The sequence below is a fragment of the Tursiops truncatus genome, chromosome 6, assembly GCF_011762595.2.
Source record: "Tursiops truncatus isolate mTurTru1 chromosome 6, mTurTru1.mat.Y, whole genome shotgun sequence".
Classification (NCBI taxonomy): domain Eukaryota; kingdom Metazoa; phylum Chordata; class Mammalia; order Artiodactyla; family Delphinidae; genus Tursiops; species Tursiops truncatus.
This window is the reverse complement of record NC_047039.1, coordinates 10,439,270-10,460,609: the sequence shown is the minus strand read 5'-3', so window position 1 is coordinate 10,460,609 and position 21,340 is coordinate 10,439,270. Positions and strand designations below refer to the sequence as shown.

Sequence of the window (21,340 nt, the reverse complement as noted above, 5' to 3'; positions counted from 1 at the left end):
AAACAACAGTATAAAATAACTTTTTTGTGCCAAAGTGGAGTCATTTGCAGGTTAAGGGACAACCCTGAGGTTGTATGCTGGCGTCTGAGATGAGGAGGAAGATTTTTAGGTACAGGGAGAACAAAGTAGAATACTGGACATAGATGCTGTTTGCCTTGACATCCGTCTCCTGCTTCAGTGAAAGCTGGTGGGAATAGTAGTAAGTGACTCATTGTAAACTGGAAGAGCTCTAGAGAGCTGCCGATGGGTGGGAGGGTGAAGGAAGGGGACCGGTGGGGTCCTGTGAAGGGACCTCTGGGGGTTGTGACTCCCTCAGAGTTTTGTCTCTGAGGTGTGTCCCTTGGAGCCTGGCCTGTGATCATGATCACTCCTCAGTTTCAACTCCAGAGACCTGGCTTCTGATGGCTGATATTGGCTGTGTGTGAGGATTATTCTTCAGCTATAATGAACAGGATGGGCCATTCAATTTTAATGTTTTTCTCAATTTATAATAGTAATAATTTTAAAATTATTCAGGAAAAGACAGACATTCAGAAAGAAAACAGAACAAACAGGTTTGAAATGAAAATTATAGTTATTAAAATGAAAATCTCTGTGAATGGGATAAAAAGATAAGACTTAGCTGAAGACAAAATTAATGACCTAGAAGATAAATGTGAAGAAATTTCCAAGGAAGTATTACAGAGATATAAAGAGATGGAAAATAAGAAAGGTTAAGAGACATGGAGGGGCTTCCCTGGTGGCACAGTGGTTAAGAGTCCACCTGCCAATGCAGGGGACATGGGTTTGAGCCCTGGTCCGGGAAGATCCCACATGCCATGGAGCAACTAAGCCTGTGCGCCACAACTATTGAGCCTGCGCTCTAGAGCCCGCGGGCCACAACTACTAAGCCCACATGCCACAACTACTGAAGCCCGTGTGCCTAGAGCCTGTGCTCTGCAATGAGAGAAGCCACTGCAATGAGAAGCCCGTGCACCGCAACCAAGAGTAGCCCCTGCTTACTGCAGCTAGAGCAGCAATGAACACCTAACACAGCCAAAAATAAATAAATAAATAAATAAATTAGAAAAAGACATGGAGGCTGTAAGGAGAAGGTGTAACATAAAACCAGGAAGGGAAGAGTAGAGAGAAAGTGGGAGGGGCAGTTGAAAAATATGAGAATTTCCAGAATTTATTGAAAACCTGAATACTACAGCAAACATTATGCTGAATCGTGAAAGTTTAGAAGATCCCCATTGAAGTCAGTAGTAAGATAAGGTTACCCACTAAATAAATGGAGATAGAGACCACATCCACATTCATATCATCAGGATAGCAGTTCTCCCCAAGTCTAAAATGTCAGTGTAACTCTAATCAGAATCCTGTTAGGATACTTTATTTGGTTTAATTTGGCTTGGAGTGAAACTTGACACACAGATCCTCAAACTTGTATCGAAAGGCAAAGGACCAGAATAGCCAAGACACCAGTGAAGAAGATGTGGATTTGCCTTGTCAGAAACCATGACATGGTAATAAAATACATAATTAGGACAAGGTGATATTGGCACAGGGGTTGACAGATAAATCAGTGGCACAAAGCAGAGTCTAGACACAGACCCACGCCTGTGTGGAAACTTGCTACGTGATAAAGGTGGCATCTGCGAATGAATGCTGGGATAATTGGTTTTCTCTGTGAAACAGAAATACATGTCATCATACCATACGCAGAGTAAATTCCAGATAGGTTAATCAACCAAATGTGAATGCAAGCTTTAACACTTCTAACAAAAAGTACAGAAGTATTTTTGTGATCATAGACAAAGAGAGACGAAAAGTGCAAAATATAGAGGAAAAGACTGATTGGTTTGAATATATTAAAATTCAAAACTTTGTTCAGCAAACCTCTATGTCCACAGACTGGGACATTTACAATGCTGATAAATGACAAAGAATTAATACTCAGAGAAAGAATTTCCAAACGAGAAAAAAAGACTACTCAATTGATTCATTTAGTTTGTAAAAAAGTAGTTCAATGAAGTAGAAACCTAGATGACTAATAAACATGTGGAAAGATGCTCAACTTCTGTAATAATTAGGGAAGTGTAAGGTAAAACAATGGGGTATAGTTTATACACATCAAATGGGCAGAAATGAAAGTGATAGTAACAGATGTTAGTAAGGATGTGTTAAAATTGCAGATACTGTACAGAGCTGGTGGGTGTGTACATTGAGATATCTGTTCTGAAGAAAGTTTGATTTTATCAAGTATAATTAAAGGTCATGTTCCCCATGACCTAGCAGGAGAGGAAAGGAAGGAGGGAGGATGGCACAAGGAATAACTCTATTTGTAATGTTTTGTTTCTTAAAAAAAAAAAAAGGAAAAATATATATGTAATCTGAAACAAATAGGGCAAAGTGTCAATATTTGACACAACTGGTGGGTTTGCTTGTTTGTTACATTCTTCCCCTTTTTTAAGCATAACATTTCATTTCTGTATTTTAAACTAGTAGCATGTGTTTCATACATATATAGTCATATGATTCTTTAAATATATACCGTCTTTAAACAAAGACCCGTGGAATAAAAATGATACTGAAAATAAGGTGTAATATTTTAAATACCCATCCATTGTACATGTACCTCCATAATCCCAGCCTGCTTCTTCCTTCCATAGATAATTGCCAGCCTGAGTTTTGTTTTAAAAATCCCCTTCCCCTCCTCCCTTAAAAAAATGCTTTTACCATATGCGTATTCATCTCTAAATGATCGGCATTTTTAAGCTTTATGTAAATGAATCAAACTATGAGCATTCCTCTGCATTTAGCTTTTAAAAAACTCAGTCTGTTTGTGAGCTTAGTCAGTGTTGATGCTTGTAACTATAGTTTATTCATGTTCATTGTCCCAAAGTCTCCCCCATACTCTTCTAAAAGTTTTAGGTTTTGCCCTGTTGTATTTAAATCATTAATCCATGTGGAAGTGATTTTTGTGTATAATGTGAGATAGGGTCCCAATTTCATTTTTGTCTCCTAAGCAGTTTTTATTGCACACTTAGTTCATCCATACCCAGTGATCTGCAGTGCTGGTCTGTCATTGTTCAAATGTCTGTGTGTACATGGATCTGTTTAAGGACTCTTTTATTCTGGTCTGTTGGTCCAGTTTGTTCATGTGCCAAAATCACATTAATTGTCATATCTTTAGAATTATTATTTTTTTATCTGCTGAGACAAATCCTCTTTAACCTAACCCTGTGTTTCAAGAGTGTCTTGCCTATTGTTGGCCCTTTCTCCTCCCACATAAATTTTGGAATCATTAGCTTGGCAAGACAGACACAGACACACACAGAGTTGGGATTTTGGTAGGAATTGAATCTAGGTGAAATGGGGAAAATTGATATCTTTTAAAAATTATCGAATATTATATAATCCCCAGGCTATAAAGTTCCACAATAATTTTGCAATAGAGGTCTCTGAACATCTTTTGTTAGACTTATTTCTAGGTATTCTGTATATTTTGTTGATATTTTAAATGGTATTTTCCAAAAGTTACATTTTCTTTCATCGTTATAGAACTATGTTTCTTATATCTAGGAAACTTGCTAAAACTCCATTTAAAAATTTTTGTTGATTGATACGGGTTTTCTGTGTTGACCGTCATATATCCCTCATGCAAAGAACTGTTTTGTTTTTTCCTTTCCAATCCTCATAAGCCACTTTATTTTATTTTTTATAGTAGCCAGGACCTCTAGTACAGTATTGAATAGAAATAGTGATGACGGGCATCGTGGTTTTATTCGTGATTTTAAAGGGATGCTTCAGATAGTGTGCTGTTAGGTGTGATGCTTGCTTTACATTTTAGCTTACTGAAGTTTCTTCCTGTTCCTTATTAGCTAAGGATCTTTATTATGAATGATTCTTTAATTTTATTGAGTACATTCCCTATTATCCATTGATACAGTCATGTGTTTTATCTTTAATCTCTTGTGTTGACATTCATGCTTTCTTTGGATAAACACATTTGGTCACAATTCTTTTTATAAATTTCTGGATTTGGTTTTCTGGTATTTTGTTTGGATTACTTGAATTCGTGTTCATGAGTAAGTGAGCCTGTGATTTTTCCTTTCTAGTATTATTATTTTTTAAAATTTATTTATTTATTTTTGGTTGCGTTGGGTCTTCGTTGCTGTGTGTGGGCTTTCCCTAGTTGCGGCAAGTGGGGGGCTACTCTTAGTTGCGGTGCGCGGGCTTCTCATTGTGGTTGCTTCTCGTTGTGGAGCACGGGTTCTAGGTGCACGGGCTTTAGTAATTGTGGCACACGGGCTCAGTAGTTGTGGCTCACGGGCTCTAGAGTGCAGGCTCAGTAGTTGTGGTGCATGGGCTTCGTTGCTCTGCGGAATGTGGGATCTTCCTGGACCAGGGATCAAACCTGTGTCCGCTGCATTGGCAGGCGGATTCTTAACCACTGCTCTACCAGGGAAGTTCCTTTCTAGTATTATTTATTTCTGGTTTTGGTATGAAAATTGTAATTAGTCTCATTATATGAGTTTGGGGCAAGTTCCCCTTTTTTTCTATTTTATGGAAGAGTTTGTGCACAATTGGGATTGTGTTTTCTAGGAGGCTTGGTAGAACTCAACCTTTGACATCTTTTGGGGCTTTACATGTCTTTTGTAGGAGGGTACTAAACTATAGATTCAATTTCTTTAATGATTATAAAAATATTCAGGTTGCTTGTTTCTTCATTTTCTTTATTTTTTTCAAACTTTTAAGTTGTAAAATGTAATGCTCATATAGAAAAAGGCATAAAATTTAGGTGCACAGCTTAATTATTATAAAACAACCCATTTAACATGGGGTGTCGGGACCCCAGAAGCTCCTGCATGCCCCTTCCCAATCTCAACCTCCTTCCTCAGCCCCAGTTTTAATCACTGTTGTGGGTTGAATTGTGTCTCCCCCCACCAAAAAAAAAAAAAAAAGATATGTTTGAGTCCTAATCCCAGTACTTGTGTATGTAATCTTAACTGTAAATAGGGTCTTTGCAAACGCAGTCAAGTTGAAATGAAGTCAAGACTGGAGTAGGGTGAGCCCTTAATCGTATGGCTGGTGTCCTGTTACGAGAGGTGAAGAGACCCAGAGGCACACACACAGGGAGAACCCCATGTGACGTGAGGCAGAGATGCGAGTGACGTGTGAGCCAAGGAACCCCAAAGAGAAAGGCGTAGAACCGATTCCTCCTGGGCCCCTCACAGAGCAGCACGTGGCCCTGCCAACACCTCGATTTCTGACTTCCAGCTTCCAGAAGTCAGGACCACTGCGAGCTTGAGCCGAAGGGGACAGAGACAGGGCGAACTGAAAGAAGGAACTCCTGGGATTCTACCAGCAGGAAGTGGGCCGATAGAGCTAGTTGGCTGAGAATGTGTTACTCGCTTCAGGTGATGGGAAGAATGGCTCAGAGGCTGGTGGGGCTGCTGCGGTCACCAGTGGCCCAGAGGCAGGACCACACCCCCTTGGCTCCAGAGGGCGGGGCCACCTCCTGAGGGCTGCTGCGCCCCCAGTCCAGGAGGACAGAGAGGGTTGCTCTCGTGCCTTGAAACCTAAGGGGACTTGCCCTACTGAGGTTTTGACTTGTTCGGGATGCATGGCCTCTTTTTCTTCCCTGTTTCTCTCTTTTGAAATAGAATGTCTATCTTATGCCTGTCCCACCGTTGCATTTTTGAGATAGATAATTGTCCTCTAGGTTTCACGTGTCCACAGATAGAGAGGAATTTTATCCCAGGATGGACCATATCCACAGTCTTAACCATATCCAATATAGACGATTTAAAAGAGATTTGGGACTGAGTTGATTGTATTTGGATGAGATTTTGGACTTAGTGTTGATCCTGGAATGGGTTAAGAGTTTTAAGAGATGCTGGATGAATGTATTTTGCATAGAGGAAGGACATAAAATTTTTGAGGCCAGAGGGCAGGCTGTTTATTGTGACCCGCCAAAAGATATGTTTAAGTCCTAACCCCTGTTAACGTGTGAATGTGACTTTATTTGGCAATAGGGTCTTTGCAGATATAATCAAGTTGAGATGAAGTCATAGTAGAGTACAGTGGGCCCTGAGTCCATGATGACTGATGTCCTCGTAAGAAGAGACACAGAGGCACAGACACTTGAGGGGAGAGTGCTGTGTGATGATGGAGCCTCATCTACAAGCCAGGGAAGGCCAAGGGCTGCGGCAGTGCAGGCACTAAGAGAAGGGCATGGAGCAGGCTGTTTCCTACAGCCTTCAGAGAGAGGATGCCCAGCTGACACCTTGATTATAGACTCCAGCCTCCAGAGCTGTGAGAGAGTCAATTTCTGGTTTCTTGAGTCACTGAATTTGTGGTAGTTTGTTACAACAGCCCTAGGAGATGAATACAGTTACTGTCATGTCTTTAATGATATCCACTTCATTGTTGTTTTTCTTTACACTTTTATCACCTAAGTATGTATCCCTAAACACTATGGCTTACCTTTAAAATAAACTCTTGATATTAAAATAGAAGTTACAAAGACAGTGCAGAATTCCCATATACCCCCATATAGTTTCCCCTATTATTAACATCTTACATTAGTATGGTACATTTGTCCCAATTAATGAATCAATATTGATACATTTTATATTACCAGGGTTTATCCTTTATTCAGATTTCCATAATTTTTGCTGAGTCTTTTTTTTTTTTTAAACTAGAATGATCAGGTAGCAAAATAACATAGAATACAACACAGAGCTGCATGAGAGCAAGCTGCGTCTTCAGGCCTGGGGTTGGGAACTCTTAGTCCCCATATTCTCGGAACACGTTCCATGATTCTCTGGGGCAGCAAGGCTGGCTGGAGCCCGAGCATCTCCTTGCTGACGGCGTAACCGGTCCAGGCCCAGGGCACAGGCTACACACGTGGAGTGAGGCCAGACAAGTTACACCTGCTCCCCGATGAGCCCTTAGAAGAGGAGCGCTCTCTACAAAGGTCCTACACCTATCAGGGATCGCTGGACCAGGGAGAGCTCAGAGGTTTAGTTCCTCTGTGGCTGAGACACATCAAAAGCCTAGACCAGTCTACGCGCAGATTCTCACTAACTGGAGAGGCAGGGGAGTGAGACTGCCTCCGAGCCAGTGTTTGGTCTTTGGTAAACAAGGATAAATACACAACATGCTCCTCAAGTGGGCTTGAGCAGAACTGGGCACAACAGGTAAAAGATTCCAAAGCACCATTTAGTGCCCGGCACAGGAGACAGGGGAGGGCGTCGGGGTGGGGCGTGCTCTGCCGTAGTCTCTGCTGCCCTGGCCCCCGACTCTGCACTCCTCCCTGCTTTCCGCATCTGCCCTCACTTCCCCGGCCTACCCTCCCAGCCTGGAGCGACGGAGTGGAAACCCCGGAGGCGGAGGCTCTCTGCTGGGGCTCAGAAGCTGAGGCTGAGCGCCTGCAGCAGGGGGCGGGCGGGCAGGGCAGAGCATGTGCTGGGCCCCGGGGGCTGGGGCGAGGCTCAGAGCAGGAAGGAGTGCTCAGCTGCCAGAATGATGGCTGTCTTCTGCTCCAGGATCAGTTTTGAACTTTATATAAATGGAATCATACAGTATCTCTTTCCATGTCTCTTAACCTTGCTTTCATATTTCTTTAAAGCTTTTTTTCAATATTTTCTATTCTGGGTAATAATTTTAGTATACTTTTCGTCACTGATTTTCTCTTCACCCATCCATTGAGTATCTGAGTTAATTCAGTATACTTATTTCCCCCCAGTTTTATTGAGATGTAATTGACGCACAGCACTTTATAAGTTTAAGGTGTACAACATAACGATTTGTTACAAACCATCATGAGGTGATGACCACAGTAAGTTTAATATACTTTTCAATTCTGTTGTCCTATTTGGTTCTTTCTTTTTAATTTTTTTCTTTTAGCAGTGCCATGCGGCATATGGGATCTTACTTCCCCAACCAGGGATTGAACCTGCGCCTCTTGCATGGGAAGTGCAGAGTCTTAACCACTGGACCGCCAGGGAAGTCCCTATTTGGTTCTTTTTCATATCCACAAGGATTTTTTTGATAGTCCCTGTTTCTTCCATCAAACCTTGAGTAATCTTTCAGAATTTTATTGTACATATGATACACACTTATTGTTACCGTCCCTATCTGATATTTCTGCTGTTTTGCAGTGTTTTGGGGTCTGGTTCTGTTGTTTCTTTCTGCAGTCTCCTTCATGCGACCCATCCCCTTTTTTGTGACTTTTGATTGTGACGTCATATTCTTTGGGGTTTTGCTTATAGCACTTCTTTGAGGCCTGAGTCCGAGAGGATTTGTACTTGCTTCTTCCATGTGCCTTGGCTTACTACCTCCTTGAGACCTGTTTAAGCTAAATTAGCATGTTGGGGCTTTTCAGGACACACGGGGGGTTATAATTCTAGCCTCAGCTGTGTGAGGGCCGGCTTCTGGTTGTCAGCTTCTCAGAGGGGATGTTTCCTCCTCCACTTAGAGCTCAGACTGAGAAGGAAATGCTGCTTCACCGCCTCTCTCTGCAGGGCTGCCTCCTGCCCTTGTGGCCTTCCACTGGGTCCCAGGGTTTCAAAAAGTCTCCAATCTGATTTCCTGACTGTGAGCGCTCCAGCCTCATGAAAACCCGAGCTCCTGGCTGTCTTGCTGGATTCAGGCCTTTTCATTACTTTGGCTTCTGAGGACTTGACTTATTTCATTATAAGCTCAGCCAATATATTTAAAGAGACGGTTTCTGTATTTCATCCTGCCTTTTCAGGGATTCTGTGCTCAGGGGGGTTTATGTTATTTAATCTGCCATGTTGTTGATAGTGAAGCTGTTGTATTATTCTTCATACTTTTCTAATTGCTTGGAATTTCATCATCATAATAACCACTAACTATAATATGACCACTTTTCCATGTCTTTAAATATAACTTTCTTAAACATCTTTTTTAATGGACATGTAGTATTTTATAATGATTTATCTATCCCCCTTTGATGGGTAGTTTTCCAGTAGTTTGCTATTAAAAACACTGATGAAATGAACAACTTTATACCTACATCTTGCTGTGCAGCCAAGATAAATAGTAGAAGTAGTGTTACTGAGATAAGCACCACTGAACACCTCAAGGCTTTTGATATTGGTTACGTATAGTTTGGAAGCGTGTCCTTAATAATAATGTAGATCTGTCCGTGGCAGGAAGAGAGCCCTGGGCTCTGGCTCCCGACTTGCTCTGAGTGAGTGTAGCCATTGACTCGGTGTCGTCACCGTGGAAGAGGAGGCATCGGTTGGTTAAGCTCTGGGGTCTCTGTCTCAGCACCTGTGGTTCTCACTTTGTGCTCTTTCTTCCCCGCTCCCAGGTGACGTCACGGTGGACTTTCCGATGCCCAGGATGCCCTCAGGCTCTGTCACACGACGATTCCCACTTTCACGAGCGGCACAAGTGTATCAACTTCTTTGTCAAGGTGTACGGCTATATGCCCCTGCTGTACACACAGTTCCGCGTGGACTCTGTGCTCTTCAAGACCCGCCTGCCCCACGACAAGACCAAGTGCTTCAAGTTCATCTAGGGGCGTTGCGCATATGGGAGAGGATGAGCAGAGTGAGGGAGGCAGCTCCTGAGGTCCCTAGACGTGGACGGACCTCAGGGATGCCCACTGGGTGGGTGGCCCAGACCCTCTGCTGGGAGAGCCGGCAGGGAGAGTGGGAGGGACAGAGCTGCCTTGCTCTTGAAATCAGCCACACTGGCCAGAGCCCTGGTCCCAGGACACCAGGGCTCCCTACACAGGGCACTGGTGATAGCTTACACTGAGGGCCACAGGGACTCTGGAGAGTCACTCACACAGTTCATAAGCCCAGGGCAGCTGGTTTGTGGTTTTTAATTCACTAACAACTACTATTATTATTTAAAAAGAAAGTTTCAGATTTGCCATTCGAGGCTTATTTATATACATGTGTATATATATACACATATATGTGTATATACATGTGCGTGTGTATGTATATATGCACACACACTCACATATACATATATATATATATTTGAGGGGGAGTTTGGCATTTCTGCCCATCTCACAAAGTGAGGGACGTACCACGGTGGTCTGTATTTTGGTGGAGATGGATCCTGGCCTTCTGGTATCTGGCTCATCTTTACAGATCATCTCCGTCCTCCCCAGGGGCATCTATCTGTGTGCAGAAACAAGAAAGGGCTGGGCGTGGCCCTGTTACAGGGCCCTGCCCAAGATAAGACCTGTTGCCAACCAGGGCTCTGTAGCTCGAGGTATGGGGATCTGCACCTTTGGGGGCAGTGGAGCCTCCCTGTGCAGGACTTGGTGGGTTTGAGGACTCCCCGCTGGGTCGTGCTGTCTGGGTTCTCAGCCCAGCTCTCTCCCTACCCCCTGTTTGGGAGAGAAGACTGAGGAAGGACCGAGACCTGCAGACAGACCCCCAAATGGCTCTTCTTGCTCGACCCTCCTTTGAAAGACATGTTGTGCTTTGGCTACAGACTTTCCTGCAGGTTCTCTCATGTACGAGAACAGAAGCCTGGTGGGCTGCACTTCAGGTGTGGTCTGAGTGGTTGCAGGTCGGCCTACTCTCTGCCGCAGAGCAAACGAGCATCCTTTGATCCCCACCCGGCTGGCCGGGGAGTCACAGCAAGGCACCTGCCTTGGGATAATACCTTGGTGAAATTCACCTTCCCCGACCCCTGTCTGGACCCACATCCTATAGTTATTGGATCCCTCACGCCGGGTTGGTTCCGGGACCCCCTGAGGTTTGGTATGTGTCAGAATGGTGGGAGGATAGGATTTGTTAGGTTAAGCTCAAATCCAGCCTGAAACAGGCATTCACACCCCACATTACCACGTTCCGCTCTGGGTTTAAATTTCTATTTCCTGGGCTGAAATAAAAGTAAGCTAATTTTTTTTTTTTTGGGGGGGTGGTGGCAGCAGTAGGGGAACCAAAGAGGGCGTTAGTGGCTGTTGGCAGGGATTTAGCCCGTGGCCTCTACCGTATTTCTGGTCCCCACTTTCCTTCACTGAAGTCGAATCTAGGAGGTTCCCCACAACTGACTGAACAAAGGCTCAGCCTTGTCCTGGGCACGTACATGCCTTAAGCCAGCTCCGTCTTCCCCTGACCTTGACATCCTGTGCTCCTGTGTCCAGGGGGCACATCCTCCTCTGACCTGCCTGCCCCAGATGGGTTCTCTTCAAGTATCATTTTGAAGCCAGGCTCTGTCCTGTGGGTAACACCCACCTGTAGGGCCGCTTGACCTAAGGGACTCTCCCCGTCGGTGGACAGGACCAGGGCTCCGTCCTCCGGACATTCCCACTGGCATCTTCCTGTGGTTCCCCTGCTGAGGCAGCTACCTAGGAAATTGAGCTCTGCTGCTCAGCAGCCCAGCGAAGGGGTCCAGACCCCCTGCTTCCTAACTTTCTAACTCCCCCTTCTTTGACCTTGGACTTTATTCTTTTTAGCAGTAGCCTTCTTCCCTTTGGGAAGCCAAAGAGTGTGGTGTTTTGAGCTATAAATGTGGCTGCTATTTTTATCTTGTCTCTCTTAATGTGAGGAGCTCCTAGACTGCCTCTGAGCGGGCCTGATGAGAAAGGAGCTGTGTCAGGAACCCCTGCACTGGAGCCAGAGCGCGGGGTCCCTGAGCACTGGCGGCAGATCCAGAGCAACTGGTACTCTGAGGCTGTGGATGACGTCACAGGGCACTGTAGAGGGGGTGGTGATGTCTGAGCACAGACGAGGGTGGCACTACTTGGACCTGAACAGGACACTGACTTGAAGGACTCCAGACAGCAGTCTCTGATGGACACTGGCCACATTCGTGAAGGACGCTCCTCATGGTGAGAGGGAGGGTGGCGAGAGCTTTCGGAGGCTTGGTTAGTTCTTCTGGAGAACGGCCGCTGCTTTTTGCAAGGCGGGTTAGGTAGAGGCCCCGGTCCAGGCTTCGAATGCCTTTGATGCCGATCGGTCACCTTGGGAAGCCCAGATGTCACCTGCACCACCTGATTGACTCACCTGGAGCACGGGACAGCCTTGCAGCGCACGTGGGCTTCCTTGGCTGTCCCGTGAACCCCCGTTGCTGTCTTTGCTCCCAGGGCCCGGCGCGTCTTTGCTCTCCAGCTGGCCAGTTTGCTCTTCACTGAGAGGCACCCAAATGAGGGGGAGCCCCCAAGGTGCTCATCAGGCCTTTCTGGGCTTTTGCACCTGTGTCGTGTCCTCCGCCTGTGTGGCCTGCACCTCAAGCCAGGGCCCGTGCGCTGGGCGTGCAGGAGTGGTCTCAGGAGCGGCCTGCCTGTGTGCTCGGGGAGCTCCTGTTTGCAGTGCTGGCGTTTGAAGGGGGAAGCTCTCTGATACTCATGCCATGTCCATCCGCCCCACCCCTTTTCCAGTCATGAGCACAATGGTCTTACGTTGGATTTTTTGTAAAAAAAATAAAATAAAATGGAGACTTTAACTCATGAAGCTTGGAAGTCTTTTGTGGTTTTCCTCTGCAGGACGCTAGAGTGGCCTGAGGGAAGGTGCCTGCCCGGTTCCAGGAGCCACCCGTGCACGGCCAGCGGGCCCCTCCAGCACGACTGTACGCTGTGATTTGGTCCCGGAGCAGCCTGCGTGCCTGAGCCCGGCTGATGCTGTCAGTGTGCGTGGACGCCGGCAGCCTTGTCTGCGTCCGTCTCTGGGATTAGTCATTTGATTACATAGAGAGGAACGTAGGTGTCACCGAACTGGTTTGAGCGGGATGTGGGGTGGCATGTGGCACGTGTTGGCCTCCTTTACTTTTTCACGGTAACTTTTCAGTGTGTGTGGTGTGGTGCCGGGGAGCTCAAGTGTTGTACGTGTTCCCAGCCCAGAGGAGAGGGCTGGCTTCGAATGGCCCCGTCGGTCTGGGGGTTGTTTGCTGACTTCCAAGGAGCTCCCGCGTCTAGTTGGTGCTTAACTGTCCTTTTGACGTCTGGCTTCTGCTCAGCTGTGGGGTCAGAGCCATCTTCAGGGAGCGAGCACCGAGTCACGGGCTTGGAGAAGACGGATGGAGACAGGAAGGAGGATGGAAGGCAGAGAAAAGCTGAGTTGGGGGTGCTCCTCTCCTGGGTTCTGCAGTTGGGAGTTGGGTCTGTACTAACAAGCCTAAGAATGCCTGGGACCCACAGTTCAGTGTTACTCCGAGACTAGGGTTGACAACTGATGCGGTAGGTTTGCGGCAGGTGAGGGGGGAAGATGATGTCGTATCGGGTGGGGATGCCTACTTGGTCTGGAGCTGGAGCTGCCAGGCTCCTATTCTTGCAGCCATCCATCTCCTTGTTACCACGTGTGCTGGGGCCAGAGAGACGAAGTGACATGAGGCTGTCAAGATGGGCGTGGTACTAGACACAGAGATAACATGTCTAACTTAGGTTCTGTTCCTGCTAGTTCTGGCTTGGACTTAGCAAGGTAAGCCAAAGTGGTCAATGTTAGCAGTTGATGTTATTGTCACTGAAATCGAAGATTCCACCATATTTTCAAAAATGTGGTTAAGAAGGATAATGCTGTGGTTAAGGATATGGACCCTGGAGTAGACTCTGTGGGTTCAGATCCTCGGTCACCCATTAAACTGGCGGGGAGCACCTTATATTCTAAACTTCTTATCCATAAAATGGCAAGGAGTGTGCCCACGTCTTGAAGATGTGTTGAAAGTAAACATAATAAACGTGAAGAGTCCACTGTTCGGCACACAACAGAAATGCACTGTCATTGGGGTAACATGCTGGAAACTTCTTAGTGGCACTTTCTGCATTCCAGCTCATTCCAGGCTCAGCTGAAGCATTGCCTTCAAGAAACCCTCCCTTCTCAGAAGTTGCTTGTCCCCCTCTAACGGCCGCCACCGCCCCTGGCCCACCTCCTGTTACAGCAGCTGACCTGTCTTACTTCACCGCACACTGTAATGGTTATGGGTCTGCTTCCCACACCAGCTTGCAAGCCTCTTGAGAATAGAGCACTTCAGTGCTAAACAGTTTTTTCCCTCCCTCTCTTCCTCCTTGCGAAAGTTTTTTGATGAATGAAATGATTTGACGACAAAATTAAGGGGGGGGGGTCACATAGAAATCAGAGCTGGCAACAAGCTGAATAGTAATCAGTACCATGGTGCTTTGGGAATATAGCTAACGTGGTATTACCAGAGTGTGGCAGGAAGTTGGCACGCAACAGCTAAGAAGTGTTATATTCACTATTTTTATTATTTAAATCTTCATTGACAAAGGGGGTTAAGAGAGCATGGCAAGAAGAATTAAACACCCAGAATGGATTCCAGAAGAGATCATGAAGGTACGGTGGGAAGCCTTGCACTAGGACCAGCCTTGGGTTGCTGTTTAATTTCACCTGTTTCTTGACCTGTTTTAATGAGGCAAATTGTTTTATCCTTCTTCATTTGTCTTCATATTGCGAAAGAGTACGAATCTTGGTCATATTGTAGGGTTGTTATGTGAGAATTTAATCTATTTAGATTTTATTTAATCGATTGGTCCTAATATTTAATTATGGAAAATTTCAAATGTACAGGGAAGTTTAAATAATTTTTATACTGTAAACCTGTATACCTAACAGTCGTTTTACTACACTTGCTTTATAAAGCTATCTATAGATTCATTCCTCTATCCATTTTTTTTATTCCTCTATTCTTTTTTTTTCATCCCTTTTATCCATCCTATTTTTGGTGCATTTCTAAGTATATAATTACTGGCATTAATACACTTCCCTCTAAATACATAAGCACACACATTATTAACTGGAGGTCAATATTAGTTTCTATGTGTTTAATGTAAAATTTCCATATTAAATTTATACATTGAAATGCACAAATCTTAAGTGTACTTTCTCTTGACTTTTGACAAATGCATACACTTGTGTAACCAACCCCATCAAGATATAGAACATTTCTGTCAAACCCAGGATGTTTCCTCATGTTCATTCCTAGTCAATCTCCACGTCCACCCCACAGTGATTTTATTCTTTCACCTTGGATTAGTTTTCCTGTTCCTAGAATTTCATATAAATAGTGTCATACAATTTTTACTCTTTTGTGCAAGGCTTCTAGAAACTCAAGTGTGTATCTGAGATTCATCCAGTGTTGCACGTATTAGTAATTTGTTCCTTTTATTGAGAGAGGTATTCCCTTGATTAACAACATTTGTCCATTCTCTTGATAGGCACTGGAGATGTTTCCAGTTTTTGGCTGTTATGAATAAAACTGCTAAGAACGTTCATGTGCAAGTCTTCTTGTGGATTTATGTTTTTCTCTCGGGTAAATACCTAGGCGTATAATTGTTGTGTGATAAGGTAGGGATACACGTTTAGTTTTATAAGAAACTGCCAGACCTTTTTCCATAGTGATCGTACTCACTCGTATTCCCACCAAAAATTTTGTGTTTCAGTTGCTCTACATCCTCGCCAGCCTCGCCAATGGTGGTGTCAGGCCTTGTCGTTTTAGCCATTCTGGTCGGTGAGTAATGGTATCTCGTAGTTTGAATTCGCATTTTCCTGATGACTAATGATAAGTACCTTTTCATGTGCTTACTCCATTTATATGTATTTCCTTTGTGAAATTTTTGCCCATTAAACTTTGTTTTGGTTTGTCTTCTTCTTTTATCATTGCTTTATTTAAAAAATACATTTTTGGGAATTCCCTGGTGGTCTAGTGGTTAGGACTGAGTGCTTTCACTGCCATGTCCCGGGTTCAACCCCTGGTCGGGGAACTAACATCCCACACACCGTGTGACAAACATTTTTAATTTTTTTGAGCAGTTTTAGGTTTAGAGGAAAATTGAGTGAAAAGTACAGTTTGTCCTCCCCCATTTTCCCCTTGCATTAGTGTGGTACATTTATTACAATTGATAAGCCAGTATTGACATACTAATTAAAGTCATAGCTTATGTTAGGCTTCATTATTTGTGCAGAATATTCTTATGGGAGTTGACAAAAGTATAATGACCTGTATCCACTTATAGTATCTATAGAACAGTTTCACTTTCCTAAAAGTCCTTTGTGTCCCACCCATTCCTCTCTCCAACCATTGGCAACCACTGTTCTTTTTTTACTGTCTTTTTTAGTTTTGCCTTTTCCAGAATGTCATGTCATATGCCAGTTAAAATCATACAATATATAGGCTTTTCAGGTTGGCTTCCTTCATTTAGCAATATGCATTTAAGGTTCCTCCATCTTTCTGTGGTTTGATAGTTCATTTTTTTTTTTTTTGTGGCGGTACGCGGGCCTCTCACTGTTGCGGCCCCTCCCGTCGCGGAGCACAGGCTCCGGACGCGCAGGCCCAGCGGCCACGGCCCACGGGCCCAGCTGCTCCACGGCATGTGGGATCCTCCTGGACCGGGGCACGAACCCGCGTCCCCCGCATCGGCAAGCAGACTCTCAACCACTGCGCCACCAGGGAAGCCAGTTCATGTCTTTCTATTGCTGAATAATATCCCACAGTATGGATGTATTGTTTTTCTTTTTATTGTTGAGTTGTGGGAATTGTTTACCCTGGATACTAGTCTATTGTCAGATGTATGTGCTGTAAATATTTTCCCCAATTTGGGGGTTGCCTATCCATTTTCTTTACGGTATCGTGTGCTGAGCAGAAGCTTTTCATTTTGATGAGATCTAATTTAGAACTTTTTTCTTTTTTGTCATTGCTTTCTGTGACTCAAGAACCCTGTGCTTACCCAAAGTCATGAAGATATTCTTTTAATTTTTCCACTAAAAGCTGTATGGTCTAGGCTGCATCTCAAGTTAATATTTGTTTGTGGTGTGTGGTAGTGGTCAGAGTTCTATTCTTTTTTTAAAAATTATTTATTTATTTATTTTTGGCTGTGTTGGGTCTTCACTGTTGTGTGCGGGCTTTCTCTAATTGTGGTGAGGGGGGCTACTCTTTGTTTGCGGTGCATGGGCTTCTCATTGCGGTGGCTTCTCTTGTTGTGGAGCACGGGCTCTAGGCGCATGGGCTTCAGTAGTTGTGGCACGTGGGCTCAGTAGTTGCGGCTTGAGGGTTCTAGAGCGCAGGCTCAGTAGTTGCGGTGCATGGGCTTAGTTGCTCCTCTGCATGTGGGATCTCCCCAGACCAGGGCACGAACCCGTGTCCCCTGCATTCGCAGGTGGATTCTTAACCACTGCACCACCAAGGAGGTCCTCTTTCTTTCTTTTCTCTCTTTTTTTTTTTTGCACATGAATATCTAGTTGTTTCAGCACCATTTGTTAAAAAGAATTTTCTTTCTCCACTGAATTGGTTGGGCCTTTGTTGACAACGTAATGACTGTGTAAGTGTGGGTATTCTGAGCTCTCTTTCCTGTCATGCTGATTTGTTACTAGTACCAGATTGTCTGAATTAATGTAGCTTTCTTGTTCGTCTTGAAATAAAGTAGTATAAGTTGTACAACTTGATCATCTTTCTCAAAATTGCTTTGGATATTATAGTTACTTTGTATTTCTCTATATAAATTTTAGAATTCGTTTGTCAATTTTTTTTCTTAAAAAAAAATGATTTTCTATCCTGCTGGAATTGACAATCAAAAAAAAAATTCTTGTAAATTTTTTTACAAGAATTGTAAATTACACAGAACTTAAAATGACCATTTTAGCCACTTTTTAAAAATTAAAAAAAATTGAAGTGTAGCTGATTTACAATGTTGTGTTAATTTCTGCTATACAGCAAAGTGATTCATACATACATATGTATATGTACATACATAGACATTCTTTTAAAAATATTTTCCATTATGGTTTATCACAGGATACTGAATATAGTTCTCTGTGCTATACAGTAGGACTTTGTTTATCCATTCTCTATATAAAAGCTTACATCTGCTAACCCCACCTCCCACTCCATCCCTCCCCCAAGTCCCTCCCCCTTGGCAGCCACCAGCCTGTTCTGAGTTTGCTTCTGTTTCGCAGATAGGTTCATTTGTGTCATATTTTAGATTCCATGTATGTGATATCATGTGGTATTTGTGTTTCTGACTTACTTCACTTAGTATGGTAATCTCTAATTGCATCCATGTTGCTGCAAATGGCATTATTTTGTTCTTTTTTATGGCTGAGTAATATTCCATTGTACATATGTACGTCTTCTTTATCCACTCATCTGTCGATGGACATTTAGGTTGTTTCCATGTCTTGCCTATTGTGAATAGTGCTGCTGTGAACATAGGGGTGCATGTATCTTTTTGGATTAGAGTTTTGTCTTGATATATGCCTAGGAGTGGGATTGATGGGTCATATGGTAACTCTATTTTTAGTTTTCTGAGGAACCACCATACTTTTGTCCACAGTGGCTGCACCAACTTACATTCCCACCAACAGTGTAGGAGGGTTCCCTTTTCTCCACACCTTCTCCAGCATTTGTTATTTGTAGACTTTTTAATGATGGCCATTCTGACTGGTGTGAGGTGATACCTCACTGTAGTTTTGATTTGCGTTTCTCTAGTGATGTTGAGCATCTTGTGCCTATTGGCCATTTGTATTTCTTCTTTGGAGAAATGTCTATTTAGGTCTTCTGCTCATTTTTCAATTGGGTTGTTTGTTTTTTTGTTGTTGAGTTTTATGTGCTGTTTGTATATTTTGGAAATTAAGCCCTTGTTGGTTGCATCATTTGCAAATATTTTCTCCCATTCTGTAGGTTGTCTTTTTGGTTTTTTAATGGTTTCTTTTGCTGTGCAAAAAGCTTGTAAGTTTGATTAGGTCCCATTTGTTTAGTTTTGCTTTTATTTGTATTGCTTTGGTAGAGTGACCCAGGAAAACATTGGTACAATTTATGTCAGAAAATGTTTTGCCTGTGTTCTCTTCTAGGAGCTTTACGGTGTCATGTCTTATGTTTAAGTCTTTAAGCCATTTTGAGTTTATTTTTGTGTATGGTGAGAGGATGTGTTCTAACTTCAATTTAAATGTGGCATTTTAGCCACTGTTAAGTGTACAATTCAGTGGCATTATTAAGTATATTCACAATGTGTAACCATCACCACTAGCTATTTCCAGAACTTTTTGTCTTCCCAAACAGAAAGTCTGTGCCCATTAGACAGTAACTCTCCATCCCCCCTTCCTTTCAGCTCCTGATAACCTCTATTTTGTTTCTATGGATTTCCCTATTCTGGATATTCATTTTAAGCGGAATCATAGAGTATTAAGTCTTTTTTGTCTGGCTTATTTTATATAGCATGTTTTCAAGGTTCATCCATGTTGTAGCATGTATCAGAATTTCATTCTTTTTTATGGCTAGACAATATTTCATTGTGCGTGTATAGTTATGGCATAAAATATTTTGTCCATTCACCTGTTGAAGGATACTTGGGTTACTTCCACATTTTGGCCATCATAAATACTGTTACGGACATGGATGTACAAACATGTTTGAGTCCCTGCTTTCAATTCTTTTGTGTATATACTGAATTTGTGTATATACTGCTTTCAATTCTTTTGTGTATATACTGAATTTGTGTATATACTGGAATTGTTGGATATGGTAATTCAATGTTTAATTTTTTGGGGAACTGCCAACAGTTTCCACAGCAGCTGTACCATTTAACATTTCCACCAGCAGTGCACAAGGGTTCAGTGTCTCCACATCCTTTCCATTACTTGTTTTGTTTTGTAATTAATAATTTAAAAATTATTGCCGTCCTAGTAGGTGTGCAGTGATACCTCATTGACAGTTTGATTTACGTTTCCCTAATGACTCATCAATCATGTTCAATACCTTCTCATGTGCTTATTGGCCATTTGTATATTTTATTCAGAGAAATGTCTATTCAAGTCCTTTGCCCATTAAAAAAAAACATTTTTTTTGTTATCCACTGGGATTTTGATGAGATTGTATTGAATCTGTATATCAATGTGTAGAATTGAAATACTAATAATACTGAGTCTCTAATCCATGAACATGATATATCTCTTCATGTATTCTGATCTTATTTAATTTCTGTCATCACAATTTTGAGACTTTTAGTGTAGAGATCTTACACATCTTTTTCAAGTTTATTCCTGTGTCTTTTCACACTATTAAGAGTAGAATTGCTGTTTTTTAACAAGTTCTTTTTCTAATTATTTATTACTAATATATAAAATACAGTTGATTTTGTATATTAACCTTGTATTCTGCAATCTTGCTAACATTAATTCTATGTATGATTTTCTATTTAAACAATATTTTGCTCATGTTCCTGGAAATCTGCTTCTCTATACTTGTGAGAAGTTTGGGAGAAACTTGTATTTTGTCTGTTATTCTGGTGAGTTAAAAGTCATCGGAGACAACACAATGCACAGGATATAATAGGTGCTTAATAAATACTCACTGATGGCTGGAAGGGCCTATAGATGATTGGAAAAGACTTTGTAACAAAAATAGAGAACAAAGTTCTTTATTTTCAAAATATTGTGAGCAGTGTAATTAGTTACTAGATTAAAAATTTATATTAGATATTCTAAAAAATGTTATCAAACTTTTAGTTGGTGTGTTTAGTAACCAACCCCAAATTACTGTAATGATGTGCATTAAAGTGAGTTTTCATTTGTGACTGATTTCATAGTTGTATGTCATGAAGACTTATAAATGCCTTAGAAATTACTATTGTGGTTTATCGTAGAGAAGGGTAAAGGATAAATCCTGCTAACATAAGAATTATCATGCAGAGGATACACCCCTATTTTTTTCAGTGGCCTCAGATAACAATATAAGGGAGAGAAGAAATACTCCACATGTTTAATGACAAGATGTGGGCAAAACACCTTTCAAAGATCTGTGGTCCTATGACTCAAAAAATGCTTAAGTTTAATACATGTAATTTTTCCCCAGTTTTATTGAGATATTATTGACGTACAGCATATGTAAGTTTAAGGTGTACACAGGATTTGATACACATATACACTGAGAAATGATTACTACAATAAGGTTAACTCTATCCTGTCACATAATTACCTTTTTGTGTGGTAATAACTTTTAAGATCTACTCTCTTAACAGCTTTCAAGTATATAATACAGCATTGTTAATTACAGTCACAATGCTGTACATTAGATCCCTAGAACTTATTCATTTTATAGCTGGACATTTGTATCTCCCCATTTCCCCACCTCCTATCCTAGCCCCTGGCAACCACCATTCTACTCTATCTTTTGAGTTCAGCTCTTTTAGATTCTACATGAGTGAGAACATATAGTGCTTGTCTGACTTATTTCACTTAGCATAATGCCCTTAAGGTCCATCCATGTTGTTGTAAAAGATGGGAATTCCTTCCTTTTTATGGCTGAATAATATTCCATTGTGTATGTGTACGGTAATGATTTGTGATGTTGAACACCTTATCATGTACCTTTTGGCCCATTCGTATGTTTTTGGAAAAATGTATATTCA

The 21,340-nt window shown here is 42.5% G+C and overlaps 1 protein-coding gene across 2 annotated transcripts in view; it reads left to right on the top strand.

Moving 5' to 3' along the window:
- The window catches only part of EXTL3 (exostosin like glycosyltransferase 3), a 123,371-nt gene extending 110,932 nt beyond the window's left edge, over positions 1-12,439 (top strand). Inside the window, exon 7 of one of the 2 annotated variants that reach the window (XM_033857593.2) lies at positions 9,332-12,439. In XM_033857593.2, the coding sequence (XP_033713484.1) occupies positions 9,332-9,541 (210 nt within the window). In that variant the 3' untranslated portion in view covers positions 9,542-12,439. The remainder of the gene's footprint in view (positions 1-9,331) is intronic. The other variant, XM_033857596.2, reaches the window with a different exon arrangement.
- Positions 12,440-21,340: the final 8,901 nt, after the last annotated feature.